The sequence below is a fragment of the Balaenoptera borealis genome (assembly GCF_965194805.1).
Source record: "Balaenoptera borealis genome assembly, chromosome: 9".
NCBI classification, from domain to species: Eukaryota; Metazoa; Chordata; class Mammalia; order Artiodactyla; family Balaenopteridae; genus Balaenoptera; species Balaenoptera borealis.
Genome location: NC_138873.1, coordinates 2,773,318 through 2,797,626, shown reverse-complemented (window position 1 = coordinate 2,797,626; position 24,309 = coordinate 2,773,318). Strand labels below are relative to the sequence as shown.

The following is a 24,309-nucleotide window of genomic DNA, read 5'->3' as shown; positions in this document are numbered from 1 at the left end:
TCCTGGTGTACTTAACATGGAAGTAGATCGACAGAAATCTTCCAGTGGGCTGTGGAAGGGACCCAGGCACGGTGAGATGTCAGCGGCAGCCGGTAGCTCCCGGGACCCAAACCGGAGGGGTCCCCCGTCTGCGGCCCGGAGCCCCACTCTGCTCCTGCCAGACCACACGGCCGGCGATTTGGGGGCTCTGCACACGATGCCAGGTCACCCAGGGACAGTGCGCGCTCCTCTCGCTGCCTTGGGTTCAGTTTCCCCTGGGGAATCCCTCCCATCTCACACACGCCAACCAGTGATGTGCTTGGAAGGGTTTCAGAAAGTAAAAGGAACAGCACAAGCCTACCCCCAGCATTAATAGAAGTGACTGCAAGAATGAGTCGTCACAGTTACAGGGAGGGCCTTGGCTGTGGAAGCATCATTCCCGCTGCGAGGGGAGCCCGGCTCACGGGGCCCGAGGTGATTAACTTTGACGAAGCTTATTTTGGGTTTGTGCTAATTTTTGTGTTCTCAGCACTGCTCCAGCCACAGGGGAAAAGTAAACGCAGCTTCTGTGCCCGACTCTCCCATCACCGGCTGCAGAGGCTTTCAGTCTATAATTAACTTGTAATTTTTCATTTCTCCTATCGCAGGGAGCGAGCTTGCAGGGTAGATGCCTCCTGGGCAGGTGCCAATTGCTAGGCTCTGAGGACAAGGTGACGGCAGAGCAGGACAAGTGGGGCAGCGCCCCCCACATGCAGCGGCCACGGACTCGCTCTGCCCCAGCAGGAAACCTGAAGACCCCCGGGAGAAGCGCTGTATGACAGGTATTTACTTAAAAAACCCAAAAACTTCTGCTGGCAGTTTTGGGTCACAGAAGGAAGCAGAGGTGAAATCATATCCTTATGTGTTCCAGGCTGGATCCTGAGGCCGGCTCTGGGGTGGAGTCGAATAGTCAAGGAGGTGCCTTGTCACTGCCATTCTGAGCATCTACCTGGCAGTGGGAAGGCCTGTTGGTACTAAAAGTTTTTGCAAATGCGTCTCCCTCCCCTGTGGTTTCCAGTTATCTAAGCTGCCGAAAGCAGAAAGAGCACATCTGGACAAATCTATCCCGTGCACGTCTCTCTAAAGCCGGGGCCAGTCGCTGGTCAGGACCCAGCGGCCCCGACGGGGCTGACCAGCTCGTGCCGGGGCTGGAGGGGATGACTGCTCATCTTCCTGGGAAGGGCCCGAGAGGCTGGAGTGAGGCTGCGGTCCCAGGAGATCTTTGCTGGGAGGACTCCCTCCCCCCCGCTCCCCGCTCCCCCCTCGTCAATCCTCCTCCATCTCTGCGGCGTCACCCCCTCCCAGACGGGACAGCCCCACCGCACGCCTCTTCCGTGGCTGGATGACGGCACGCCCGCACGGCGGCCTCCCCCGGACTTGATGCAGCTTGAGCACAGCCGTGTCTTTCCATCGTTACGTCCCGGACACCTGCCCACCTTGACACGGGCGAGCCCCAGGTAGGCATTAAATACATCAATGTGCACAAAAGTGGTCTCTCAGAGCTCCTCTCCCTCTCTGGCTGCTTCATCCAGAGCGAGGGATGCAATGAGATCCTTCCACGCCTCTGGCCCTGCCCGGTCATCCTCGGGTGAACATGGAAATGACAGCAGGTAAGGTTGTCTGAGTGCATCAGAAGGGTCTCTCTCAAAAACCAAACCAAACCAAAATGAAATGAAACGAAATGCCAAAAGCAACGAAAGAAACTTCCCAACCTAACTCCAGCCCGACTGCTTTGACGTGATGCAGAAGTGCCACCTTCTTGGTACAGGAAGCCAGGGACTTTGCGCCGACCGCAGAGCCAGGCCCAGCCGTGCACCAGGGCTGCTCTAAATGGCCGGGCACCTCAGCTCTTGCTCGGAGCTCACGCAGACCTGGGCTTTCTGAAACGCACAGGAACCCAGCCTGCAGTGTCCCAGGGCCACTGCGCTGTGAACATTCCACGCACCTCACGAAGCTGGCCTCGACCCCCCGGGACAAGCCCCTTCTCCGGCACCGTCCTGGGGTGAGCATCTCCCCAGCAGCTAGCTGCCCACGGCCCCCCTTCCAGCCAGGCTCTAGTGTTGAGCGGTGTGGCCGCCGGGACCCCCTTCCTTCCCCTCCTGTGCTGCTCCCTTCCCACTGCAGCCCCTGCCCAGCGATGCTGGCCCCATTTTCCCAGGCGCCTCACGTCACCAAAGAGTCACCAGGTTTCTCTCTACTCTCACCTCTGAAACCAGCTCTAATTGTGCACATATTCTATCACCGGCATCTAAAACTAGGTTAGCAAAGTGCCCCTACTGCCAGGGGGAGTGCTTCCTGGGCTGAGGTGGAGAGCGGAGGAGAGGCTGTAGGGGTGAGGCTGGGAGGCTCGGCGAGCAGCGGGCTTTACGTGTCGTTTGTGCGAAAATGTCCCCAGAGGTGAGACCTGGGGCGGGGCCTGCCCACCCACCGGAGCCGAGGTGCCACCCCTTCCCGAGGCTGGCGGACACCCCACACTCTGTGGGGAGGGGGGCGGGCAGACACGGGCACTGCCCTCTGCAGCACAGAGAGACTTTCACTTTGTAAACATTCTGGTCAAATCCTAGCTCAGGAAAAGAAACCCCAAAGCTAAGAGCTGTGCTTACGCAATGGGAAAGGACCAAAGGACCTGCTCCCAGAGGAGGCCTGCCGCCTCCAGACGGGGAGCCGGGCCCCGTGGTCGGCTGGCGCGTCGGGAGCCGCCTGCCCTGACCCTCCGCCGCAGAGCCAGCAGCCGGGGGTCAGGGGGAAGTGAGAGTCGGGAACTTCTGACCTGGCGTCCAGCTCCACGCCTCATCCAGTCAGGCGGCTGGGAGCACGGGACCCGGGGTCCTCCCTGGGGAGGGGCCGCAGTCCTCCATCCATCCGGCAGCGCGGAGCCGGCGACGTCCCCTGACTCTGACCCGACCTGCTCGGGCCCCTGAGCTCTTCCCACCAGGCCTGACTGCTGGATTTATCTGGACACCTGACCCGCCTCAGCAAGAGTCCTGGTCAGTGGGTTTAGCCGGAAGCCCCTTACCCTGGTGTTTCCTCTTAGTCCCTTTCTGGCCCCTGACACGCCCCCTCCTTCCTTGTAGTCGGAGTTGAGCCCCATCTCTCTCCCGACAGCTGGACCCGCCTACCCCCCCTGCAGTGGTCCCCACACCATCTCGACAGCCCCCCGAGTGAAGTCTTCTTTATGTCCTTAACAAGCGTCACAAACAGCTTTGTCTTTTCCGGTCTGGATAGTGTTTTTCTGCAGCAACTTCTACACGACTGCTGAGTGCGGGCGTGATCCTGTTTAGAGGCAGGAAGCGGTGCGGAATCTGGGCGCCCAGAGGCCCCAAACTGAAAGCTCTGTGCAGCCCGGGAGCGGCCGAGGGGCCCCTTCAGCCTTCTGCTGGGCCCAGGGCGGCCCCTGCTCTGCCCTCGGGGAGGTGGCCTGGCTGCAAGGCCACTGGGGCCGGCCGGTCTCTAACAGGGAAAGTGCGGAAGGGATTCCAGGCCTGGAGCCGCAGGGAAGGGGTGGTGGTCCCTGGTCTGTGCCGGGGAAATGCCTGCGCGTTCAGAACCCCCGAGGGAGCGCCCTCCTCCAGGTGACGGGTCTACACTGACCTCTGGTTTGTACCCAGCAGCTGCCGACTCCCCCGCCCCACCTCCCTGTGGTTTCTGTGCAGTCGGGACCCCGGCCTCCAACTTACGTTCCAGTCGATGGTGACAAAGAAAGGGTGGCGCTTGATCTCCTCCACGCCGTCCAGGCCAGCACCTGCGGTGACCACAGAGCAGAAGTGGGCGTCAGAGCAAACCCATGACTGCAGTGCTGTCGAGTTTCTGACGCAGCAGGGAGGCGGCTGGGGTCCTGACGCCCTCCAGGCGGAAGGAGCCCCCAGCTGCGACCTCTCCTGCCGGCTGCCCCCTCACAGCCCGCAGAGGCCACCACTCAGCCCTGCAGAGCTGTGACCAGGTGAGGTGGTAGAGACGGGGGCGGGCAGGCTAGAACCTGCTGCTGCGGGTGTGGGGACGCCTGGGCATCTGGGCGAGGAAGTGGAGGCCCACCCCGGTCTCCATGAGAGCCAGCATCAGGCCGGGCCTTCCAGAGGACGAGAAAACACAGGCGAGGGCAGGGAGGAGGCTACAGCACAGAGAGCCTTATAAGGCTGCTCTGGGACTTACAGGGAAGGGGAAGGAAGCCAGGACCTGGAGAGCCCGTTTCTAGCGGGACGGGAACCTGGAGAGAGACCGGAGGTGGCCTGTGTCCACCTGGGTCTGCACGAGACAGAGGTTTCTTGTCACCTGGACACTGTGTACAAACAGTGCTGCTTTGCTGGCTACTTCTGCCTAATCTCGCCCTGCCTTGTTGCTTATGTGAAATCCTGAGCCCCAGGGGAGGGATGGGTGAGGGCGTGCAGAGGACTTCGGACACCTAATGGTAGACACACGTCATCATGCACTTGCTGAAGCCTGCAGCTACCCCTCCCAGAGTGAACCCTGATGTGAACCGCGGGTTTCAGGTAGTAACGACGTGCAGATACTGCTTCATCACTTCTAACAAGCGCATCAAATCAGCAGGAGCTGACACCAGGGGACACTGCGTGCAGGGGGTGACGGAGCATGTGGGCACTCGCTGTACCTTCTCTTCCATTTTTTCTGCAAACTTAAAATGGCTCTAAAAATAAGTCTATTAATTTAAAAAAACCCCAAAAAACAAAAATCAAACAGCCAAGCCCTAAGGCCCCATGAGGTCTGCGTTTTCTCCAGGATGGGAAGGTGAGTGAGGGAGGGGCCGGGAAGCAGCACGGGTGCGGGAAGGGTGGCAGGTGGCCTCGGCCGGGCGACTCCTGCGTCTCAATCGACCAGTTCGTGCATGAGGCCCACACAGGCTTCCCGGTTCTGCACGCCGAGCGCTGGGGCCCAGCCCTGCCCCGTTCAGTGGCTCGTCCCACGTCTGCCCTACTAGGCTGAGCCGCCCCCCTCATCCCCGGGAGGGAGGCAGGCGGCTGGGAGGCCGGGAGCAGGAAGATGTGGAGGACAGGGTGAGGCCACCACGAGCCGCCGTGGTCAGTGCAGAGCCCCCTGCCCGGCCTCGCCGTGCAGCTTGAGAAGCGGGAGGACCCTCGCCGGGGGTCCCGGGAGACACAGCCCGTCGTGGGCTCATCGCTTCCTGTTGTCACCTCCGGCCCTGTTTCCTGGTTGAAGCCGTGACATGGGCAGAAAAGGAGGCACGAAGCTGCCCGTGGCATCGGGGTCGCCTCTAGGTGGACGAGGGCCCAGCTAGTTCCCACTCCTTGGGGAAGCCTGGCCAGGCCAGCACCCTGGGAAAGAGCCCGTGGCCTTGTCGCCATGCTGGACTCCGGTGATCTGGTGATTATCACTTTGGTATGCAAATGGACGAACAAGGAACGGAGGAAGCTGTCAGACCCGGAATTTCCCCCTCTAGGGACACGGGGAAGTGCCACGGGGCTGACACATCACAGGCGTTCTCCCGCTAAATGCCACCAACACCCAGTGCCTTGGACACCATCCTTACTCTCTAGATAAGGAACCAGCCTGAAGGAGGCTGGGTAACGTGCCCAGGGCCAAACCAGAGTTTAGGAACAGAACTGGGAAGACAGATTCCGCTCCCGCCCCAGAACTCCACCCTGACGTGCGTATCCAATCTGGCCTTTCTCCTGAGACATTGGGATATAATAAGAAATACATATTTTGGTCTCTGTCTCAGGCTCCTGGCCAGAGCTCCTAAGACGCTCGTAATTTCCTGAGTGATAAGAATGATGGAAGCATCTCCTGTTTTGATATCTGGCTTTGGTCACTGGCTCCTGAAATAGCTCCAGGAGTGAAAGAGGCATATCTTGTTATTCATAATAAGCCCCTCTCAACCACACCTGAATTTGTCTTAATGAGGTGACCTGTGGAAAGACCCTACAGACGGAACCAACCCTGTGATGAGGGCTGGAACTTTCATCCACCTCTGACCAACTCGCCCACACGCCCAACCCCAGGGAGCAGAGAAGGGCTGAGACTGAGTCCAGTCGCCAACGGCCAGTGATTGAATCAATCACACCTACATAATGGAACCTCCAACAAAACCTGAACACCAGGGTTAGGGGGGTTTCTGGGCTGGTGAACAACCAGAAGGGTGGCTCCCCCCAAACCCCAAAGGGACAGAAGCGGCTGGGCTGGGGACCTTTCCGGACCTCACCCTACGCACCTCTGCATCTGGCTGTTCATCTGACCTTTTAGAAAGAACATCCTTTGTGATACATTGGTAACAGTTAACTCACTAAAGCGCTTTCCTGAGTTCTGTGATCTGTTCTAGTGAATTATCACAGCTGAGGAGGGGGTCTTGGGAACCCTGGGTTTACAGCTGGTGGGCTGGAAGCACATTGGCAACCTGGGACTTGGGACTGGCATCGGAGACGGGGTGTCTGGTGGGAGTGACCCTGACCCTGTGGGGTCCGAGGTAACTCTGGGTGGTCAGTGCCAGAACTGAGCTAAATCGTAGGACACACAGTCGGTGTCTGCAGAGAAGTGGAGAATCAGGTGGTGTGGAAAACCCCACACGTCTGGTGTCAGGAATGTTGTCATGAGTAGAGAGAAACAGTTTTACTGAGGACCTCACGCTGAGGACCCTCCGGATGTCCACGTCCATCCCTTGCTGTATAAACAACCCCCTGACGTGAGTCCGGAGATCTGGTCTCAGCCTGGCATCCCCACCTAGAGGCCCTCCACAGGTGCCCACGCAGCTGTTGGAACAAGATGTCGAGAATGAACAGTCTGGCTTCGTGCCCACCTGCGCGCAGGCCTCCTTTGGTGAAGACCAGAGCTCGGGACTGAAAAAGCCTTCTGGCCACGAGGATTAAAGAGAAACGAAAAACCGCCTCTGATTTGTACCTCTTCCCGCTCTTTTTGGTGAATGCTTATTGCACTGCCAGAAGCTCTGCGGGTTGGTCAAAGGTGGGAGACTGGTGCTTACACGTTGAGCCCAGGTAGAGGCACCTGTACAGTGACTCACTGACTGTGTGACTTTGAAAAATCTACTTTGCATTTTGTACCCACTGCATTTCAGGCTCATTCATCATTTGCAAGTAAGCTCTGCAGGAACCAAAACGAAGTAAGACAGAAAGGAAATACAGGTGTTGGTGTAACTACAGTTGTTTGCTAGTACCAGCTGGGTTTTCTCGGGTGCCTACTCAGAACATTTTTATCTGCATCTTCTTTCTTCCACTGCAGTGAGATTTTGCACCACGTTCGTGCTTCAAGGCCTCAACAAACACTCGAGAGTGAATTAACACTTTGGTTATTACTCAAAAATTCCAGGTGTTCCAAAGAGGGGAAAACGTAAAAGAGAAAGAATTTCTGCACACAGTTCTCTAAAGCCTTTGTCAACCTTCCTAGGGCAATAACATGGGGTTATTATTCTGGATTCTAGTTCTATTTATCCTCTCCTGAAACATGTTAAGAGTCTACTTTGTGCTGGACAACTCCTTTTTGTTTAATACATTTGACAAACAGCAGTGAGCGGAGGTCCGAGCTGGGACAGTCCGGAGACTGTGTCTGTGTCTGTCTCTGAATCTCGGCTGACTTGCTGTGGGATCGTCACCAAATGCACTCAGGTCTCACTCTGTCCCCAAGAGGAGGGCTCACGAAGAATTGACAAGAACAGGTACTTATGGACAGAAACATGGAGAACGGAAGAACAGCATTCTCTCTATGCAGCTTGGCGAGTCTTGATTAAGATCCCCAAGGCCAGGCAAATACGCAAAAAGAGTTCACTGGGGCAGCAGATTCAAGAATTCATGCTTCTTCTCTGGCGTATGAATATTGAATTACTTTTGTTCCAATCGCTTTTGGGCTGTCTTCCTGAACCTCTGTATCTGGACCCCCATCTCGGATTTCTCCGCGTTGGTTGAGGGGTAGTTTTGCGTCCCACTGGAACTGTCTTCCACCAGCACTTGGCTGTGAAACGCAGCGCTGTGCCTGAGGCTGGGACCTGTTCTTCTATGGCCCTGGGTACCTGCAGCCCTTCCACCTCACATTTTTAACAAGGCGACCCCGTTCCTTTCCTCCAGGGCTTAATCATCAACGGGCTTCCACTTTCTCAGTAAATCATCCCCCAAAGGTTTGGGGATTGGCCAGAAATGTTTTCCTTGAATCTTCCTGTGTACAGATAGTTTTGGGAAATGTTTAATCCCTGGACCCTTTGTGACTCTGTTGAAATATTTGTTTTTGTCGTTGGAGAGTCACACAGAGTCCCTCTCTAATTCTTTTGGGCATGTTCAGAATAAACTCACGTCTGGCTCTTTTCCTTGCATACTTTGCGCTCTACCGGACCGGCACACTCCTAAAGGCCAGTCCATAACCACCCAGGATTTGAACGCTAGGTCTGCTTTTTCACTTCTCAATCACTTACAGATCATCTACACATTATTTTTAGAGTCTTAAAGTATTGTCGGTCAGCTTGAAATTTCATTTACTGTTTAAAATCTTTGCTTGGCGTAGCTTGTGTCTTCTGGGACCCTGCTGGCTGAGGCAGGGCCCCGGCAGCACCCTCAGGGCTGGCTTGGGACCACCAGCTCCAAGCCAGGGGCTGGGGTGTTTGCTCGGCCTTGACCAAGCCATTGAAGGCTGGCCCTTTACAAGAGGTCACAGCGATGCCCGTGGGACCGGAATGAGATGGTTGGAGCCCAGAGCGGACTGTGTTTGAAGTCAGATCAGGAAAGCACACCCTCTGCAGATCGAGTCCGGGACGGAAAATGGAAACACGAAAAGCAGAAGCCCTGGGCGAGTGGACGGGCCCTGCCCACACGTGTTCTCCGGTCATCAGCGGTAGTTTACCGGCTGCGCTGTTTTATGCTCACGGGCACATCTAACGCCTCTCTAACCTCTGCCCCGTGTGCCCCCAGGAGTCCAGGACGTCCAGGCCTTAAGTTACAGACGCTCACAGGGGTGAGCTAGAGACGCCCCAGGAGGGTCTTTCTCTAATTCACGACCAGAACGATCGGTCCTCTGAGAAACAAGCCTGCCGCGCTCCGCTTGCCGCGTCCTTCCGAGGGTCCCGACCGGGGGACGTCGCAGCGCCCGCCTGGCCCAGGCCGCTCCGCCTACCCTGCCCTCCCAGCCCCCCACCCAGGCCGCCTGGAGGGCACGCGTGCTCTCACGAGCTAGTCTTCTCCGCTCCTGCGACTGCGCCTGTGCCGCTTCTCGGGCCCAGAGCCCACGCCCCCACTGCCCCCCCCCCCCCCCCCACACGACGAGCCTGCAGACGCCGCCCAAGCGTCGCAGGCAGCCCTGCTGGGCGGGCGTTTTGCACCTGCTTCCGTCAAGTGCGAAACCCAAATAACCCAGTTTTCCAGCTGCCGGGTCCACACGCCACTGTGGTGGAAATAAACTCAAATTTGACTCCATTTTTGACAAGAGTAAAACCTCTCCACTCACGGCACGGAAAACCACCCGTTCCCTCCCTCCCCTCCGCTGACCGCCCAGCCCTGCCAGGCCTGGCCTGGGTGGGGGCCTGTCTGCCTTCTCCATCTGTCTGTCCCTCCAGCACCGCCCTGGCCCTGCCCCCTGCCCCTCAGCCCCGGCGTCCTGCCTGGAGGAGGGGGCTCCCTCTGGCTGGCTCCTCAGGCGTCTCAGGTCTGCAGGGGAAAGGCGGGGGCGTCTCCACCCGAGATTTCTGGCCTCTTTGCCCACACGACTGGGTTTCCCACGCGGCAGCGTCCTCTACCTGTGTGTCACCAGCACCTGCCACGGGTGCGTGGGGCACCTCACTGAGCAGTGCACACTGCAGTCAGCGGTGGGCTGGAGACTTAGACTCGGACTCTTTGGGTGAGGACACTGCACCTTAAGGGGACAACGGGGGGGAAACGCCAGCTCTAGACTCGGCAGCCAGGCCGCCTGGGGCAGGTGATCTGGGGCGAGGACCTCGGTCTCGTCACCCGCCGAGTGTGTGACATCAACCAGATGAACCTCTGCCGTCCCTTCCACTGCAAATGCTACGGACACCCTCTCGGAGGTGCTGAACTGTGTTCCTCCAAATTCAGGCGGTGAAGTCCTAACCCCAGAACCTCAGCATGTGACCTTACTTGGAAATGAGGTCGTCGCAGATGTGATTAGTGAGGATGAGGTCACACTGGGGCAGGGTGACCCCGGACCCAATATGACCGGTGTCCTGATAAAGAGGGGAAATTTGCACAGACAGGTCTCTTCAACAGTTCAAGTGTCAAGAGACAGATCTGGGCTGATTTGAAGGTAATGTGGTCAAACCACAGATCTACGTGAGGAACCGGGGTCTGGGTGAGGCCTTCTGATATTGATGAACTCCCCAAATGGCCAGTGGACTTTTTTGCGGGGGGGGGGGGGGGTCAAGAACAAGGCTCAAGGCAATCAGAAGGGGGAAGAGTCCCAGCCTCCTAATCTAGCTACCTGTGCAGACCAAGATTAATCTACTCAACATAATTTCCACCTTAAGGCTAAAGATTTTCAGGCAATTAAATTTAGTAGCTGACCCGGGTCAAGTTGGGTGAGTAATAATTCCGACTATAATTTCTTCTTTATGTGAGTCTGGACATCCTAGGATATGAAATACTGCTGCCGGATGGTCCGTAACTCCTGGAAAGCTTTATGATAATTCACTTTAGAAATTATCTGAAGGGCAATCTTCGGCCGTGGATGGGCCATTTTCCATGCTTCTGTGGGCTCCACTGGGCGAGTATCTTTTAACTGATGGTTATCTATCCACCTAATGAGATAAATCCATCTTTCTCTCTCATCAGGTATGCAAACTAAATAATACAACAATATTTTGGGTTAGAGAACTATGATTTTTGTGATGTTAAATTCTAAGACAAAAAACAGATTTAGAAAATTATTTCCTTCTTCCAGAACGAAGGGAGAACAAATCCAGCACCCCCTACCCCCTGACTTGGTCACAGTCACCTGGCCCCCTGTGACAATCCTCTCCACTAAATGCAATGATATTTGCAAGAAAAGAGTGACTCCCAAGACAAAATTCTTCAGTCGCTGCAAGAGATGAGACTGAGTTGTTTGTTCTCCTGTGTGTTTTGGTGGATAAAGGAGCTGATGTCTTCATTTCTCCTTCCTGATTCCAGTTCCCACTCCCGGGGAGGTCAGGCAGGTGAGACCACACCTGGGCACTACCCAAGGGCAGCACGGTCAGGAGTGGAGTGACATGCCCCTACCTAGGAGGCAGGTACTTTGCACACATGCTCTCATATATATTCATAATAGAACATGTGTCCGGGTTTTATTCTGGCACTCAAGAATGACAAGGCAGAGACCGGACGGATTTTCATAACAAAAACTTGGTACTGAAAGGAAAGTTCTGACCATTGGCAAAGTTACTGGTGGCAAGTTTCGTGAGGACTCCTCTGAGGGTGACAGGCTGGAGAGGTCCCTCTTCTCTGTAGCTGGTTCCCTCTTGTTCTGCTTCTAGCATGAACTTAGGACCTGGCCAGGTGCTTCAGTGCTTCTCTGTCTAGTGATGCGGGGCTTTCCAGAGACAGTCAAACAATCTCTTCCTCATTCATTCTTCCTTTTTGCAATGCTGTCAGGAGGCAGTTTAACAAGATCTGTTAAAACGCATCGCAAAGGATGATAGCTTTCTCTGCCAGTAACTGTGCCTCTGATAACTTTCTCTATCTGTCCAAGCGGCAGAGAAAGAAAAGGGTCCAGTTGGTGGGAAGCAATGCGGCCAAGAGTCCGATGCCCTCCCCCACCCCACAGGTCTGTGCACTACGATTATCTCTGCTCTTTTTTTTTTTAATTAATTAATTAACTTTTTGGCTGCGTTGGGTCTTCATTGCTGCTTGTGGGCTTTCTCTAGTTGCGGTGAGCGGGGGCCACACTTCATTGCGGTGCGTGGGCTTCAGTAGTTGTGGCACGTGGGCTCAGTAGTTGTGGCTCACGGGCCTAGTTGCTCCGCGGCATGTGGGATCTTCCTGGACCAGGGCTCGAACCCGTGTCCCCTGCATTGGCAGGCGGATTCTTAACCACTGCGCCACCAGGGAAGTCCTATCTCTGCTTTCTTATGCATTTATTTGTCAAACACACTAGAGTGTTTCCTACGTGTCAGGCACTGGTCCAGCTCTTTACGTCTTCCTAACAACCCTCTGAAGAGGTTCTGCTTCACCCTCGGTTCACAGGGCGGGACACCAGGCACAGAGAGGGGCAGCAATCTGCTTAAGGTCGCCCAGCAAGTAGCTGCTGGGTGGGACTGGATCCCCGCCCCTCTGCTTGCTGCTGCCACTCAGGGCTCCTCGCTAGCTCCCTCCCCGGCTCACGTCTGTGCCCCCTCCACGTTCCAGCAGGCCCCCCGGCTCCTGTCCCTTGAGGTCTGTCTCCCCCCACTCTTTCTCACGGCAGCCGAGGGGCGTTTGTGTGCCCCATCTTTTACCATCCTAGAGGCCCCATGAGAACGAGGGCCACAGTTTTGCTCCACTGTTTCCCCAGCGCCAGAGCCTGGAAAGCATCAGGGAACCCGTGAAGGTGTGTGCGTTTCTGGGTCACATATACATCGTCCCGCTCCTTCCTAATTAAAGGGCCCTTAGTATCTGCCGAGAGGAAGGCAGGCCAGGCCCCAAGCCCCCGACGGGTCCACACTCTTGCCATCTGCCCGTCTGGGCAGCTCCGAGGCAGAGAATGGGTTCCTGCACCACACAGAAGTCTCTGAATATCCCGTGTTTCTCTCAAAACCAAATTTTAGAAAAACTAGGCTTTTAATCATAAAACGAGTGTGTGTTATTGATTAAATAATCAAACTATTGATGTGTCTGGGGTGAAAGGAAAAGCTCACCTCCCCACCCGGCCCTCCACACTCGCTGCTAACAGCTACCTGTGTGTGTTTCCAGAAGTTTTCTTTGCTCACGTCCCTCCCTCTCTTCTAAAAAAGCAAATAGGATCATTCTGGATATCTGCTATTTTTCCTTAACTCTTCTTTTCTGGCTGAGACGCAACCCTGAGCCAGTGGTGCAGACCTGCCTCACCTCCCGGGTAGATGGACCCCGTTTCCCTGAACCGTCCGTCGGTGGCGGAGACGCGGGCTCCTTTCTTCCCCTCCTTCCTGCACTAACAACATCCCGTAGGTCTCTGGGTACTTGTGAGACTACGTCCTAGGAAACATCCCAGAAGTGGAGTTACTTGGATGAAGAGTATGTGCTTTACTTTGACAGACATTTTCAACTGATGCATGGAAAGGTCAGGGCAAGAGCACCCCTGCCGAGGGTTCCTCTGTCCTCACACCTCACCACAGTGGATGGTTCCACACGTGGGCCGCCATGCCGGATGGAGAGGCTAAAATGGTCCAGAACGCTTCTACCCTTAGGAAGAGGGCACGGCCACTGTGGAAAATAGTCAGGTGGCTCCTCAATAAATTAGGAATAGAATTACCATAGGATCCAGGAATTCCCACGTCTGGAACTCAGGGTCTTGAAGAGCTATTTGCACACCCATGTTCATAGCAGCGTTATTTACAACAGCCAAAAGGTGGGTCAACCCAAATGTCCACGGATGGAGGATGGATAAGCACAGTGTGGTACACCCATTCCACGGAATATTTTTCAACTTAAAAATTAGGGAAATTCTGACATATGCTACAATACGGATAAATCTTGTGGACATTATGCTAAGTGAAATAAGCCAGACACAAAAAACCAAATTCTGTATGCTTCCACCGACATGAGGCCCCAAGGGGAGTCAAAACACAGAGACAGAAAGCAGAAGGGTGGGTGCCAGGGGCTGGGGGAGTGCGAACGGGGGTTTCTTGTTTCGTGGGGACAGAGCTTCAGTTCTGCAAGATGAGAAGAGTTCTGTGGATGCGTGGTGTGTTGACGGCTGCCCAACACTGCGAATGTACTTGACTACTGAACTGTGCCCTTAAGAAGTGGTGAAGACGGTAAACTTTTTGCTACGTGTATTTTACCACAATTGGAAAAGACAGGAGGGGGATAAGATATCACAAAGAACTGTACAGGCTCTCACTGGTTAAAAAGTATAGTAATTATGGAAAGCAAGAAAAAAATTGCTCTGGCTAGCCGCTTTATGACACAGGGAGGTCTTTAGGTAAAAATTGAAACCCTCACCTCATGTTTGGGTCTGATAAATACACCATTTTATTCCTCAAGACTGTGATTTTATGTATTATCTTTCTTGTGTTTTTCTAAATCTTGATACTTTTTGTCCAATGTTTCCACAGAAAGAAAATTCCATATAAAATGAAAACAAGTTGAGATTTTCACACAGTTCATTAAATCCAGTTACAGTGAAATTTCAGGGAGTTCTCTACAGGCGAAGGGAGAAGAATTATATCCTCAGCTCAAATTAAAGTAAAAAAGAATCAAGTTGTGAGCTAAAGATAGTTCGAGGGAGGGTGAGGGTTGAGACTTGGAGAGAAAAGGAGGGGGGAGGGCGAGAGACCCCCCACATCCTATTTTACACGAAACACCAAGCCATTCTCCATCACTCCCATCACAGAACAGTCAAACTGGGGGGGACTGTTTTTAATTAGTTACCTCCCAAAGGTGGATGGTCACCCTGAGACCATCAGTACGGAGCCCCAGTATTCCCCCAGTTGCCTAAAAAGCAGGCATTTCTGAAACACCAGAGGGACGTGGTGCCCCAGACCTGCACAGTCCGTCAACCACAGGGACCAGAAGATGAGCTATGATGGGGCCGGTTTCCTAGGATGCATCATGAGGTGAGGGGGGCCCCGGGGGCCCAGGGGCGTGGGGGGTACACATGGGACCCTGTGCCCACAGAGCTGGGAGGCTCTGGTCAGGAGTCACATTGTGCTCCCTTCAACATGAATGTGATGCCTGGAGCTGCAGCAGCCATTTTGTGATCACAAGGCACCATGTGTGAGGATGAAAAGGCAATATACTAAGGATGGTAAACTAAGAAGACAGACCGATCTGGGCTTTTGAGAGCAATAGTTCAGCTGCCCAGCCAATGCTTACAACGCTCTACTGCTACACGGCTTGTAATGTGAGAATAATAACCTGCAGTTTGAAACATTAAATTAGCTGGGTTAAATTATTTAAGAGTTCTGTACTTTGCAGCTAAAAGCAATTCTTAGGGATATACCTCTTTTCATAAGTGAATCTAACATTTCTCCTTTTATCTACTTTGAAGTATTGTGAGGATTTGAATGAGATAATAATTTTATTAGTGCAGAATTCCATGTGTATCACTGTCATCCCGAGAGGAACCAGAGGCTCAGGAAGAGAAATGACTTATTTACCTGGTTTGTGCAAGAACCAATCGGCAGAGGAATGTGAGAGGCTGTGTACCTGCCTTCCCCAGCTCCCTGGCCTCTCAGTGCTGTACGGAGAGCCTGTGTCTACACTGGATGGGGGTAGAGCACCAGGAAGGAGTCACAGAATCAAAATAAAGGGGTAATTAACCCAAAGTAATTGTTGGGATCAAACATTAAAAGATTGATGATACCAGATGGGGGTGGGGCTCTAGACCAGGCAGGTGCAGGGGTTCAGACAGGAGCAGAAATGATGTGCAAAGATGTTTACATGCACTTTGATGTCTCACAGCTCTGCAAACCGGATTCTGAGGCAGGTGTGTTCTAAATCGGGTTAAGATCTGCTGAGCTGAACGACAAGTTGGCCTTAGACTAGAAGAGATTATTTCAGTGTCTCTCTTGAACTGATGGAGACATTAACGAAAAGTAATCAATTAATTCATCATCCAGATCAGAATTGGGCAAACCATTATGATCTCTCTGTAACATTCAAAGACAAATTAGAGGGGGTGGCTTTTCCAGGGTTCTGTCTTTAGTTTACGGAATTCTAAAGTAAATGCCACCATTTTGTGTAAAAACGGTGACTGTTAGCTAACAATACTTGGGCAGCGACCGTGTGTTTTTGAAATCCTCAGAGCTCGGATAACACGTGATAGAACTTCCACCCCTGCGGCAGGGCCTTTTGCTGTCAGAGAACGTGGTGAAATGCGGGGCCAGACCAGAGCTGAGTGTGAGCAGGTGGGCGGCCCGGGGCGGGCCCAGGGGCCTCAGGGAGTCTTACCCAGCCGGTTGCAGGGGTTCCGTTTGAAGAGGGCTCTCAGAAGACTCTGAGCCTCCACACTGAGGAACTGCGGCATGCCCAGCTTGGCTCTGAAAAGCACAGTCGTATTTTCGGGTAAGAAGGATGAGCCCCAAAGGGAGCAGAGTTTTCTTCAGTGCTCTGCGGTTCTGCAGTCAGCATTCACAGACAAATCCAATCACACCCATGTGACCCAGAGCAGCTGTTTACAACAGCTATATAATGATTCACTAAAAATAACAAGGCCGCTAAAAATAAACAAGAATGATCCCACGAACGTACAGAACATTTTAAATGGAAATTAACTATGGTTTCCAAGACGACAACAAAAAAGGCTTTGGAGAGATGCCAGCATGGTTGACATTTTAGGACTCTCCTCTTGGCTTGAGGAGACAGCTGGATTCTCTCCTCTGCCTCTGGTGTGGTCTGCGGCAACATCTGGGAAAGGAGGGCCTTGCAGGACCTCGCTTTGGGAACCACGTGTCCACAGTTTGCTGCTGCCCCTTCAGAAATGCTGTGACTCCCAACGACAGGTTACAAGTTCACACCTGGGATTTGCTGGAGGGAATTATTCTAGCTTTAGAAAAAAAGGTCTTGTTCCCTCTTAAAATTAAAAGGAACAGAGGCCATCAAAAAAAAAAAAAAAAACCCACATAGTAGACTGTCGCTACGCATGTCACCCACAGTGCAAGGTCACGTGACGCAGGGAAACACCGCTTACATCCTCTACGGGGTGTCTCCCACGAACTGCTCTCCTTCTATTTACATAACGACGTATCTACAAAACCGTAAGCTTTGCAGGTGCCTCCTGGTTCTATAAACGTTGCGTGTCCACCTGCAAGCAGAGTTTGAGAGAGCTGGTCGAGAGGCCAAGCACCTTCGTGGTTTCTCCTGCAGGTGCAGTGGGCCCACCCTCTCACTGAGCAGGGAGACAGTCATTTGGAGCCTGCCGGATTCCAGGGCCACTTCCCCACCCCGTCCGCCCTCCGTCAGCTTCTCTCTCCCGGAGCTTGCCCTCTGACACCCTCGCTCAGAGGAAGCCTGCTCTGATGAAGGTGTTACAGCACGGGACCTCCCTGGCGGTCCACCGGTTAGGGCTCTGCCCTTCCGCTGAAGCCATGGGTTCGATCCCTGCTCAGGGAACTAAAATCCCCCATGCTGCACAGCACGGCCAAAAAAATAAAATGATTTTTGTTTGTTTTTTGTTTTGTTTGTTTTTAAAAAGCTATTACAGCAAGACTGGCTCTGGGTTTAGACTTCTTTCTAGGGTTCTAAGAGCAAAACCCATTTCTGTGTTAAAAGATTCTTCATGAGAATTAGGGGAAAATTATGTTCGTACTCAGCGACTTGGGCCGCATGATTCCTGCTGATGTCAGGCGGGGGAGCTCAGGCACGTGCATGAACGGGTCAACAGGCAGAGAAGGGAAGGCTCTCTCAGGAGCCCCTGCAGCCCTCTGCCCCCGAACCTGCAGTTTTGAAGGTCACCAACCATCACGTCTAAAGACCTTGCCGTTGGACAACTTAGACGACTTTGACTGATGGAAAACTTTATCTTTGGTAGGAGATCTCATCAGAATCACTCAGAGATGCCACGGGCTTCACCCACTGACATGAAAATGCCAAGAATGCTCATTACCGTTCGTGCCTACTGAACAGTCCCGGTTTCGAAGACCGAAGCTCTTGATACCAGAAGCTGCTAACACGTATTGGGGTGGATCCCAAGGTGGGTGTTTTACTCACTTGAGGATGAGGGCCATGGTCTCCTTCCTGTCCTTCCCCTGGAACGGCAGCGACCCCGTGAGCATCTCGAACTGCAGACCAACACAGAACAGCAGCAAGAGTTCAGAACAAGCGAACTTCACAGCGGCGAGACCCAGACAGGCAAAATGCAGCCCAAGTTCATGTGCCCACTCAAAATCCTGGTCAATTAAGTGCAGGCGCTGGCCTACATGCTTGGTGTATGTACATCAGCGAACAGAACTGCACTGTGGACCTTGGCATTCAGTGGGGAGACGGATGGATGACGGACATAGTAAACGCTTCAGCTCTACGGCCGTGAGAAGGTGCTCGGTGCCATGGAGATGGGGATGGGGACCTGCAGCCCCTGGCCACACACCTTCCACGGGGCCGACTGAGGACCCGCCCTTCTCTGGAGGTTGCCGTGGAGGGGCTGAGCGAGGAGGGGAGGGCAGGGCTGGGGAGAGAGAGCTCCGGGTCCAGGTCGAATGGGAGGCAGCTCTTCGGGCCTGAGTGCCCTGCAGACCCATCCCCGTGACGACCCCTCCTTCGGGCCGCCGTGATCCCCCCCCCCAGCTGTTGCGAGACCCCGAATGTGGAGGGGGCGAGTCCGTCAAAGGAGTGAGTAATTCAGGGAGGAATGTCCTGTGCCCGAGAGCAAGGTGGCGGCACCGTTCCTGGCGTGTGGACCGTGGCAGACAGCAGAGGCCGGGCCTCTCCTGGAAGAGGCGAGGGGCCAACCTCTCCGGTCACCTTCTCCGAAGTCCAGGGGCATTTCCCGTCTCATGGGGGCAGGAGAGTCAGCGGCCCGGGGAGCCCAGGCCCGCTCTGCTCTCACTGCCTGTGGACCCTCGGGGCACAGACCTTCCTGGGCACGGGCACCGCCACCTGCGCTGGGGACACGTGAAGGTCACGCCCCGTGCCCGGGAGACCCTCACAGAGACGGGTGTTCACAACACAAGATGAGAGGGTCCGTAAGAGCGACGCGGCGAAGCACCAGCCACTGACAGCTGGGGAACCAGAAGAGGTTCCAGAAGTGAGCGTGGGGCGCCTGGGGAAGACGTGGAGGAAACAGGTGGGGAGAAGCCTGACTGGGGGCACCAGCTCAGAACGGATCACCTTCCTCCTCCCTTTCTTTTTTTTTTTTTTTTTTTAACAACTTTGTATACATTTATTTATTTATTTATTTATTTTTGGCTGTGTTGGGTCTTCGCTTCTGTGCGAGGGCTTTCTCTAGTTGTGGCAAGCGGGGGCCACTCTTCATCGCGGTGCGCGGGCCTCTCACTATCGCGGCCTCTCTTGTTGCGGAGCACAGGCTCCAGACGCGCAGGCTCAGTAGTTGTGGCTCACGGGCCCAGTTGCTCCGCCGCATGCGGGATCTTCCCAGACCAGGGCTCGAACCCGTGTCCCCTGCATTGGCAGGCGGATTCTCAACCACTGTGCCACCAGGGAAGCCCCTCCTCCCTTTCTTGTCCCTCCTCCTTCGCTACCTTTGGCTTCTCTTCTCTCTCAGCTGTTTTTCTTTCCATCTTTCTTTTTATGTCCTCACTGTCCCTTTTTTTCCCTTTCAGCCTCTCCATTTATTTCCTTAACATGCAATGATTTTGACAGAAAAAGTATGTAAGGCGTATTTTATATTTATGGGATAGATTTTATTAATATATCTAGACACAAATGAGGGGGATGGCATATTCCCACTCCCCTCTCCCCCAGAAACCTCAAAAAACTAACTCCAGGTGGCTTTGATGTGTGCGCGGTTTTAGTTGCAGTTTTCTCTGCTGTGCTGGCCGGTAAGACAGTCCTTCTCTCCAGGCTCAGGCCGGCCTCCTGCTCTTTTAAATATCAGTTCCATAGAGACAGAGGTGGCATTCTGTGACTTCAGAGCATTGGGCAAGGGTTCCCTGGAGAACCGCTGTATGGTCACTCGTGAGCCCAGCCTACATCTTTTTTTTTTTTAAAGCTATTTTTTATTTATTTATTTATTTGTTTATTCGTTTATTTATTTATGGTTGTGTTGGGTCTTCGTTTCCGTGCAAGGGCTTTCTCTAGTTGCGGCGAGCGGGGGCCACGCTTCATCGCGGTGCGCGGGCCTCTCACTGTCGCGGCCTCTCTTATTGCGGAGCACAGGCTCCAGATGCGCAGGCTCAGTAATTGTGGCTCACGGGCCTAGTTGCTCCGCGGCATGTGGGATCTTCCCAGACCAGGGCTCGAACCCGTGTCCCCTGCATTGGCAGGCAGATTCTCAACCACTGCGCCACCAGGGAAGCCCCCAGCCTACATCTTTAAGGGCTTCGCGAGTACCCCTGGGATCCAGGGACAGGATGAAGCCTGTGGTCCCCCTCCGGGAACCCACCCCACCCTCCAGAGGAACGTGCTCCTCAGGCGGATGCGGGCTTAAGAACTGGAATCACTCCCGAAGATGCAGAGCTGTAACCTCGGACCTGGAATCCGGTGTCAGGAAGACAACATCAAACTTCCGGTAAAATCCACAGCGAGGGTGCCGAGGCCCCCAAGCCCGCCCCCCACTACGCACCCTCCAGACAGGGTAACGAGGAAGCACCCACGTGGACAGGGGCAGAGCCGAGCACGCAGTTACCCTGCAGAGGAAGAGGCTACCCTGACGGTCTCACCAACGTATCTAAAGGGACGGTCAGTGGGAAGGTAAGCAGAGCGGGCCGTCCCCGTGGCTTCTGGCGTGGAGACGGACTGCATCCCGGCAGAGGCCATTCAAGGTCTGCATGACCACGAACACAGCAGGCGTCACCAGCGCCCTGGCAGCTGACGCTCACGGAGCCCTTGTCAGGTCGCGAGCTTGGGCCCATCACTTGCCTGTATTAATGTGCTTAATTTGTTGTGATTCTGTTTTGGGAGCAGGTTTCTCATTACAGTCTGACTTCCCTCGTAGGTGGCTGACGGGGGGAGAACGCACTGACCCTGGAGACGGGGGCACTGACCCTGGAGACGGGGGCGCCGCCCCGCGTGGTGTGACGTCACCTACTGTACACCCGTGAGCCGGCATCCCGGCTGGAGCCGTGGGAACTGCCTTCCGAGCTGGTTTGACGTGTCTGCCCCCCACAGACAGGGGTCAGCCGTCCGTGCCGACAAATCCGACACAGCCAGCACTTCCGAGCCCGCGGGGCCGGGGACCAGAACCGAGAGACCGAGTGTGGCCTCCTGGGTACCAGCCTAGGGGCACCCAGCTGATGCCCTGCACCATGACCAGGACACAGTCCAGAGGCCCCGGGGCCAGGGCGAGAGGCATGTGTGTGGGAAGGAGGCTATGCCAGTGCTGGCCGAGCGACGGATCTACAGAAACTCCCGTCGCCTCGGTTTCCTCGTTTGTGAAATGCACAAGGAGGGGGCTGACAAGCCGGGAATGCCACGATGCTACTCCCATCCAGTCAATGTCAGACTCACAGCCTCGGAAGTCTGGTCCACGCTGAGGGCACGGTGGGCCTGGAGGGGCTGCCAGCACAGGGCCCGGCTGTGGGGGATGGGTGGGGGGAGGGGGAAGGGAGGAGAGGAAGGACCGCGTGAGGCCGGAGGACGGCAGCCAACTCCGCTTCTGTTGTGACTACAGAACACCCTGGCTAGACGGTGTTTGCTGCACGCTCTGTCTGCGAGCACATGACCCAAAGAAAATCCAAGTTTCTAGATGTAAATGTAAAAATGCTTCACTCCACGTGTATTTTGGTTCATGGTGATTTTGATGACTAAGTGGAGGGATTCTGTGTTTGAAATAAGAAAAATACCTTTAATCTGGAGGTAGCTGCATCCCTTAAAATCCTCATGTTAAACCCGTAAGAGCATTAAGTGTAAAGGTTTGACTCTTAACACATTTGCATCCTTACTTGAATCCCAGCTCTGTTTCCTGATGGTGGGAGTCTGGGGGGGGACAGAGAGGAGGCTGCCAGGACATGCTAGGGTCAGGAATCGGTGGCCCCCCTTGTCCTGAGTCACACAACGGGCATTGTTTTCCTCGGGTCACTCCTGGATCTCTGAACCCCAGGGATGGGCGGGCGCTCAGGGGACAGCCACGGGGGCACCTTGGGGACCGCAGATGCCACACCGCATGCACGTCAAGCCACGAGCACACATTACCACGAGCACATCATATCCCGAGCACGCCACACCACGAGCACGCCATACCATGAGCACGCCGAAGGACCACCAGTCGGCGCTCTGCGTGTGGCCCCGCCGGTTCACCACCTCGGGCGCCATGTACTCAATCGTCCCGCAGAAGGAATAGGCTCTCTTGTCGTGGTCGATGGCCTCCTTACTCAGTCCGAAGTCTAAAAGAGAAACAGCACACAGCGCTCAGTCCCGGGCGGCACGTGGACCCCTGGCTGCCCGGCCGGCCCACCTCCCGCCGCTGTCCTCTTGGGGCCGAGCTGCCTGCAGAAGCCGAGCCAAACCCGACACCTCCCGGTCAGCTTCTATAGGGACCCACGCATTCAGGAGTGCTCCTGAGGGCACCCAGAAACTGCATCCCTAACGCCCGACACCAATTCCCCGGGAGCCTGTTTTTAGCAGGACACCCTGGACGTCAGCGGCCCCAGTGGAGACGCCTGCGGGGCTACCCTGATGGAAGGGCAGGAAGAGGTTGTTTGTTCTGAAAGAAAGGGCGGGAAAGGGGTTACGAGCAGGAGGCCACTCGGGAAGGAGGTCCCCACTTGGTGAGGCACGAAGGGGGAGACAGACAAGTTGGACGGGGCTTCAGAGCATTTGCCATGGGGTATCCTCCCCTGGACCTTGCCCACGAAACCTTCAGCCAAGGCTGCCGTCCTCCGATGCTCGTGTTACTGCACCCAGTGGGTGAAGGACACAGTGAACACGCTGGTTCTAAGATTATAGAGCCCTCCAGGTTCACTGTCTGTGAGTTTAAGGTGGACATCCCTTCTTCCCGGGGCCACGTGAGGACCAAGTGAGCTCACGGCTAAGTGGGAGTCTCCAGCACCCACATGGTCTGCTCCCCCACTGCCGAAGCAACTCACTCTGCACGTCAGAGTCTCGGGGCTTGTTTGTAACTTATGCCTGGCCAAGATGACAAACCATTACAAACGACTGACTTGGGGTCACTAATAAATAACAGAGACCACAATGACTAAAACAGAGAAAGCCAAAAGTCTATAATATGACACATAAATTTAACGTGGTAGCTCATATTTACTCCAGCTACCTCTGTACACGTGAGATTTATGTGACACACGTGCAGTTCCTCACTCAGCAGAGAAAACTGGTCAAGTACTAGCAGAACCTTCAATCTCCATGAAATGCCACGCTGGCACTTTTGAACTGCCTTAACCAGTTGTAGAAGTCAGGTTTACTTTCTCAGCTAGTTAAGGGTTAATTTCTTCTGCTGTTCTACACGTGGGAAGGCACAGAAGGCCCCAGCAGGTCAAACTGGACTCAGTTTGGGGGGCAGACGCTGCGGACGCCCTCGGACCTGTGCAGCCCCTGCCAGGAGGTCGCCGTCTAAAGGGTCTGTCAGATGAGTGCCATGCTCTTGTGCATAATTCATGAGAAATTTAAGAGGTCTGACTGTTTGACATTAACGAGCAGTAACTGTCAATTGCTCTGTGCACTCTGCTGGGACTGGGGGTCCATCAAGAGCGGGGAGAACCAGCCCAGAGAAGGGAACAAGCAGCGGGGAGACCAGACGGCGTGGGGCTGAGGAGCAGAGGACAGGGGGCTCTGAAGACAGAACAGGGGTAGAGCAGGTGCCCCGCCTAAGCAGAGACGCTGCCACTGGAGGTGGGGGGGGGGAGCATTCACGCAGGGGCAGCCCGCTGGTGGACACGGGGCGCGGGTGTGAGTGGAGACCAGGCCAGGACCCGGCCAGTGGGGCGCCAGCGGAATGGCCCCCAGAGACGTCCACACCCCAACCCTGGAACCTGTGAATAGGTCACCTTACCTGGCAGAGGGGACCCTGCTGTATCTCAAGAGGGGAGGTTATCTTGGGGCGGCAGGATGAAGCACAAGGTCCTTACGTGGACTTGGGGGGGCAGAGGCCAGAGTCAGAGAGAGACTGGGGGGCTGCCCCCTGGCTCTGAAGGAGGAGCACGGGGCCGTGAGCCCAGGGAAGTGGGCGGCCGGAGAGGCGACAGGACCATCCTCCCCGGGAGCCTCCACAAAGAAGTGCACCCCTTTTGATCTCAGCCCCGTGAGACCTGTTTTGGACTTCCGGCCACCAGAGCTGTAAGATGATCAGCTGATGCCCTTTTGAGCCACCGAGGCTGGTAACTGTGACACGGCAAGAGGAAACTAGCACGAGCGGGGGTCACGGAGCAAGGGGGGCGGCGCTCGTTCCGGCTGAACCGATGGCAGTGGGAGGGGTTCGAGGTTTCAGTGGGGAGATCGGCCCCGCAGACATGCTAAGATGAGATTCTTGAACAAAACATCCAGTGACGCTGAGAGTCAGCAGGAAAGGCGCTAGAAGGGTCTTAAGTCAGAGGGAGAGAAGGAAGGAGGGCCGACCTGGGAAGCGTGAGCACCCGCGGGAAGACACACACCA

General features: G+C 54.9%; 1 protein-coding gene across 5 annotated transcripts in view; it reads right to left on the bottom strand.

The window, feature by feature from the left end:
• The window catches only part of RPS6KA2 (ribosomal protein S6 kinase A2), a gene marked incomplete at its 5' end in the record, with an annotated part of 372,896 nt that overhangs the window by 36,684 nt on the left and 311,903 nt on the right, over positions 1 to 24,309 (bottom strand). For all 5 annotated transcript variants that reach the window (XM_082404538.1, XM_082404539.1, XM_082404540.1 and 2 more), the window contains 4 exons: positions 3,696 to 3,760; positions 16,041 to 16,129; positions 17,799 to 17,869; positions 21,945 to 22,087. In XM_082404538.1, coding sequence (XP_082260664.1) covers positions 3,696 to 3,760; positions 16,041 to 16,129; positions 17,799 to 17,869; positions 21,945 to 22,087 — 368 coding nt within the window. The remainder of the gene's footprint in view (positions 1 to 3,695; positions 3,761 to 16,040; positions 16,130 to 17,798; positions 17,870 to 21,944; positions 22,088 to 24,309) is intronic.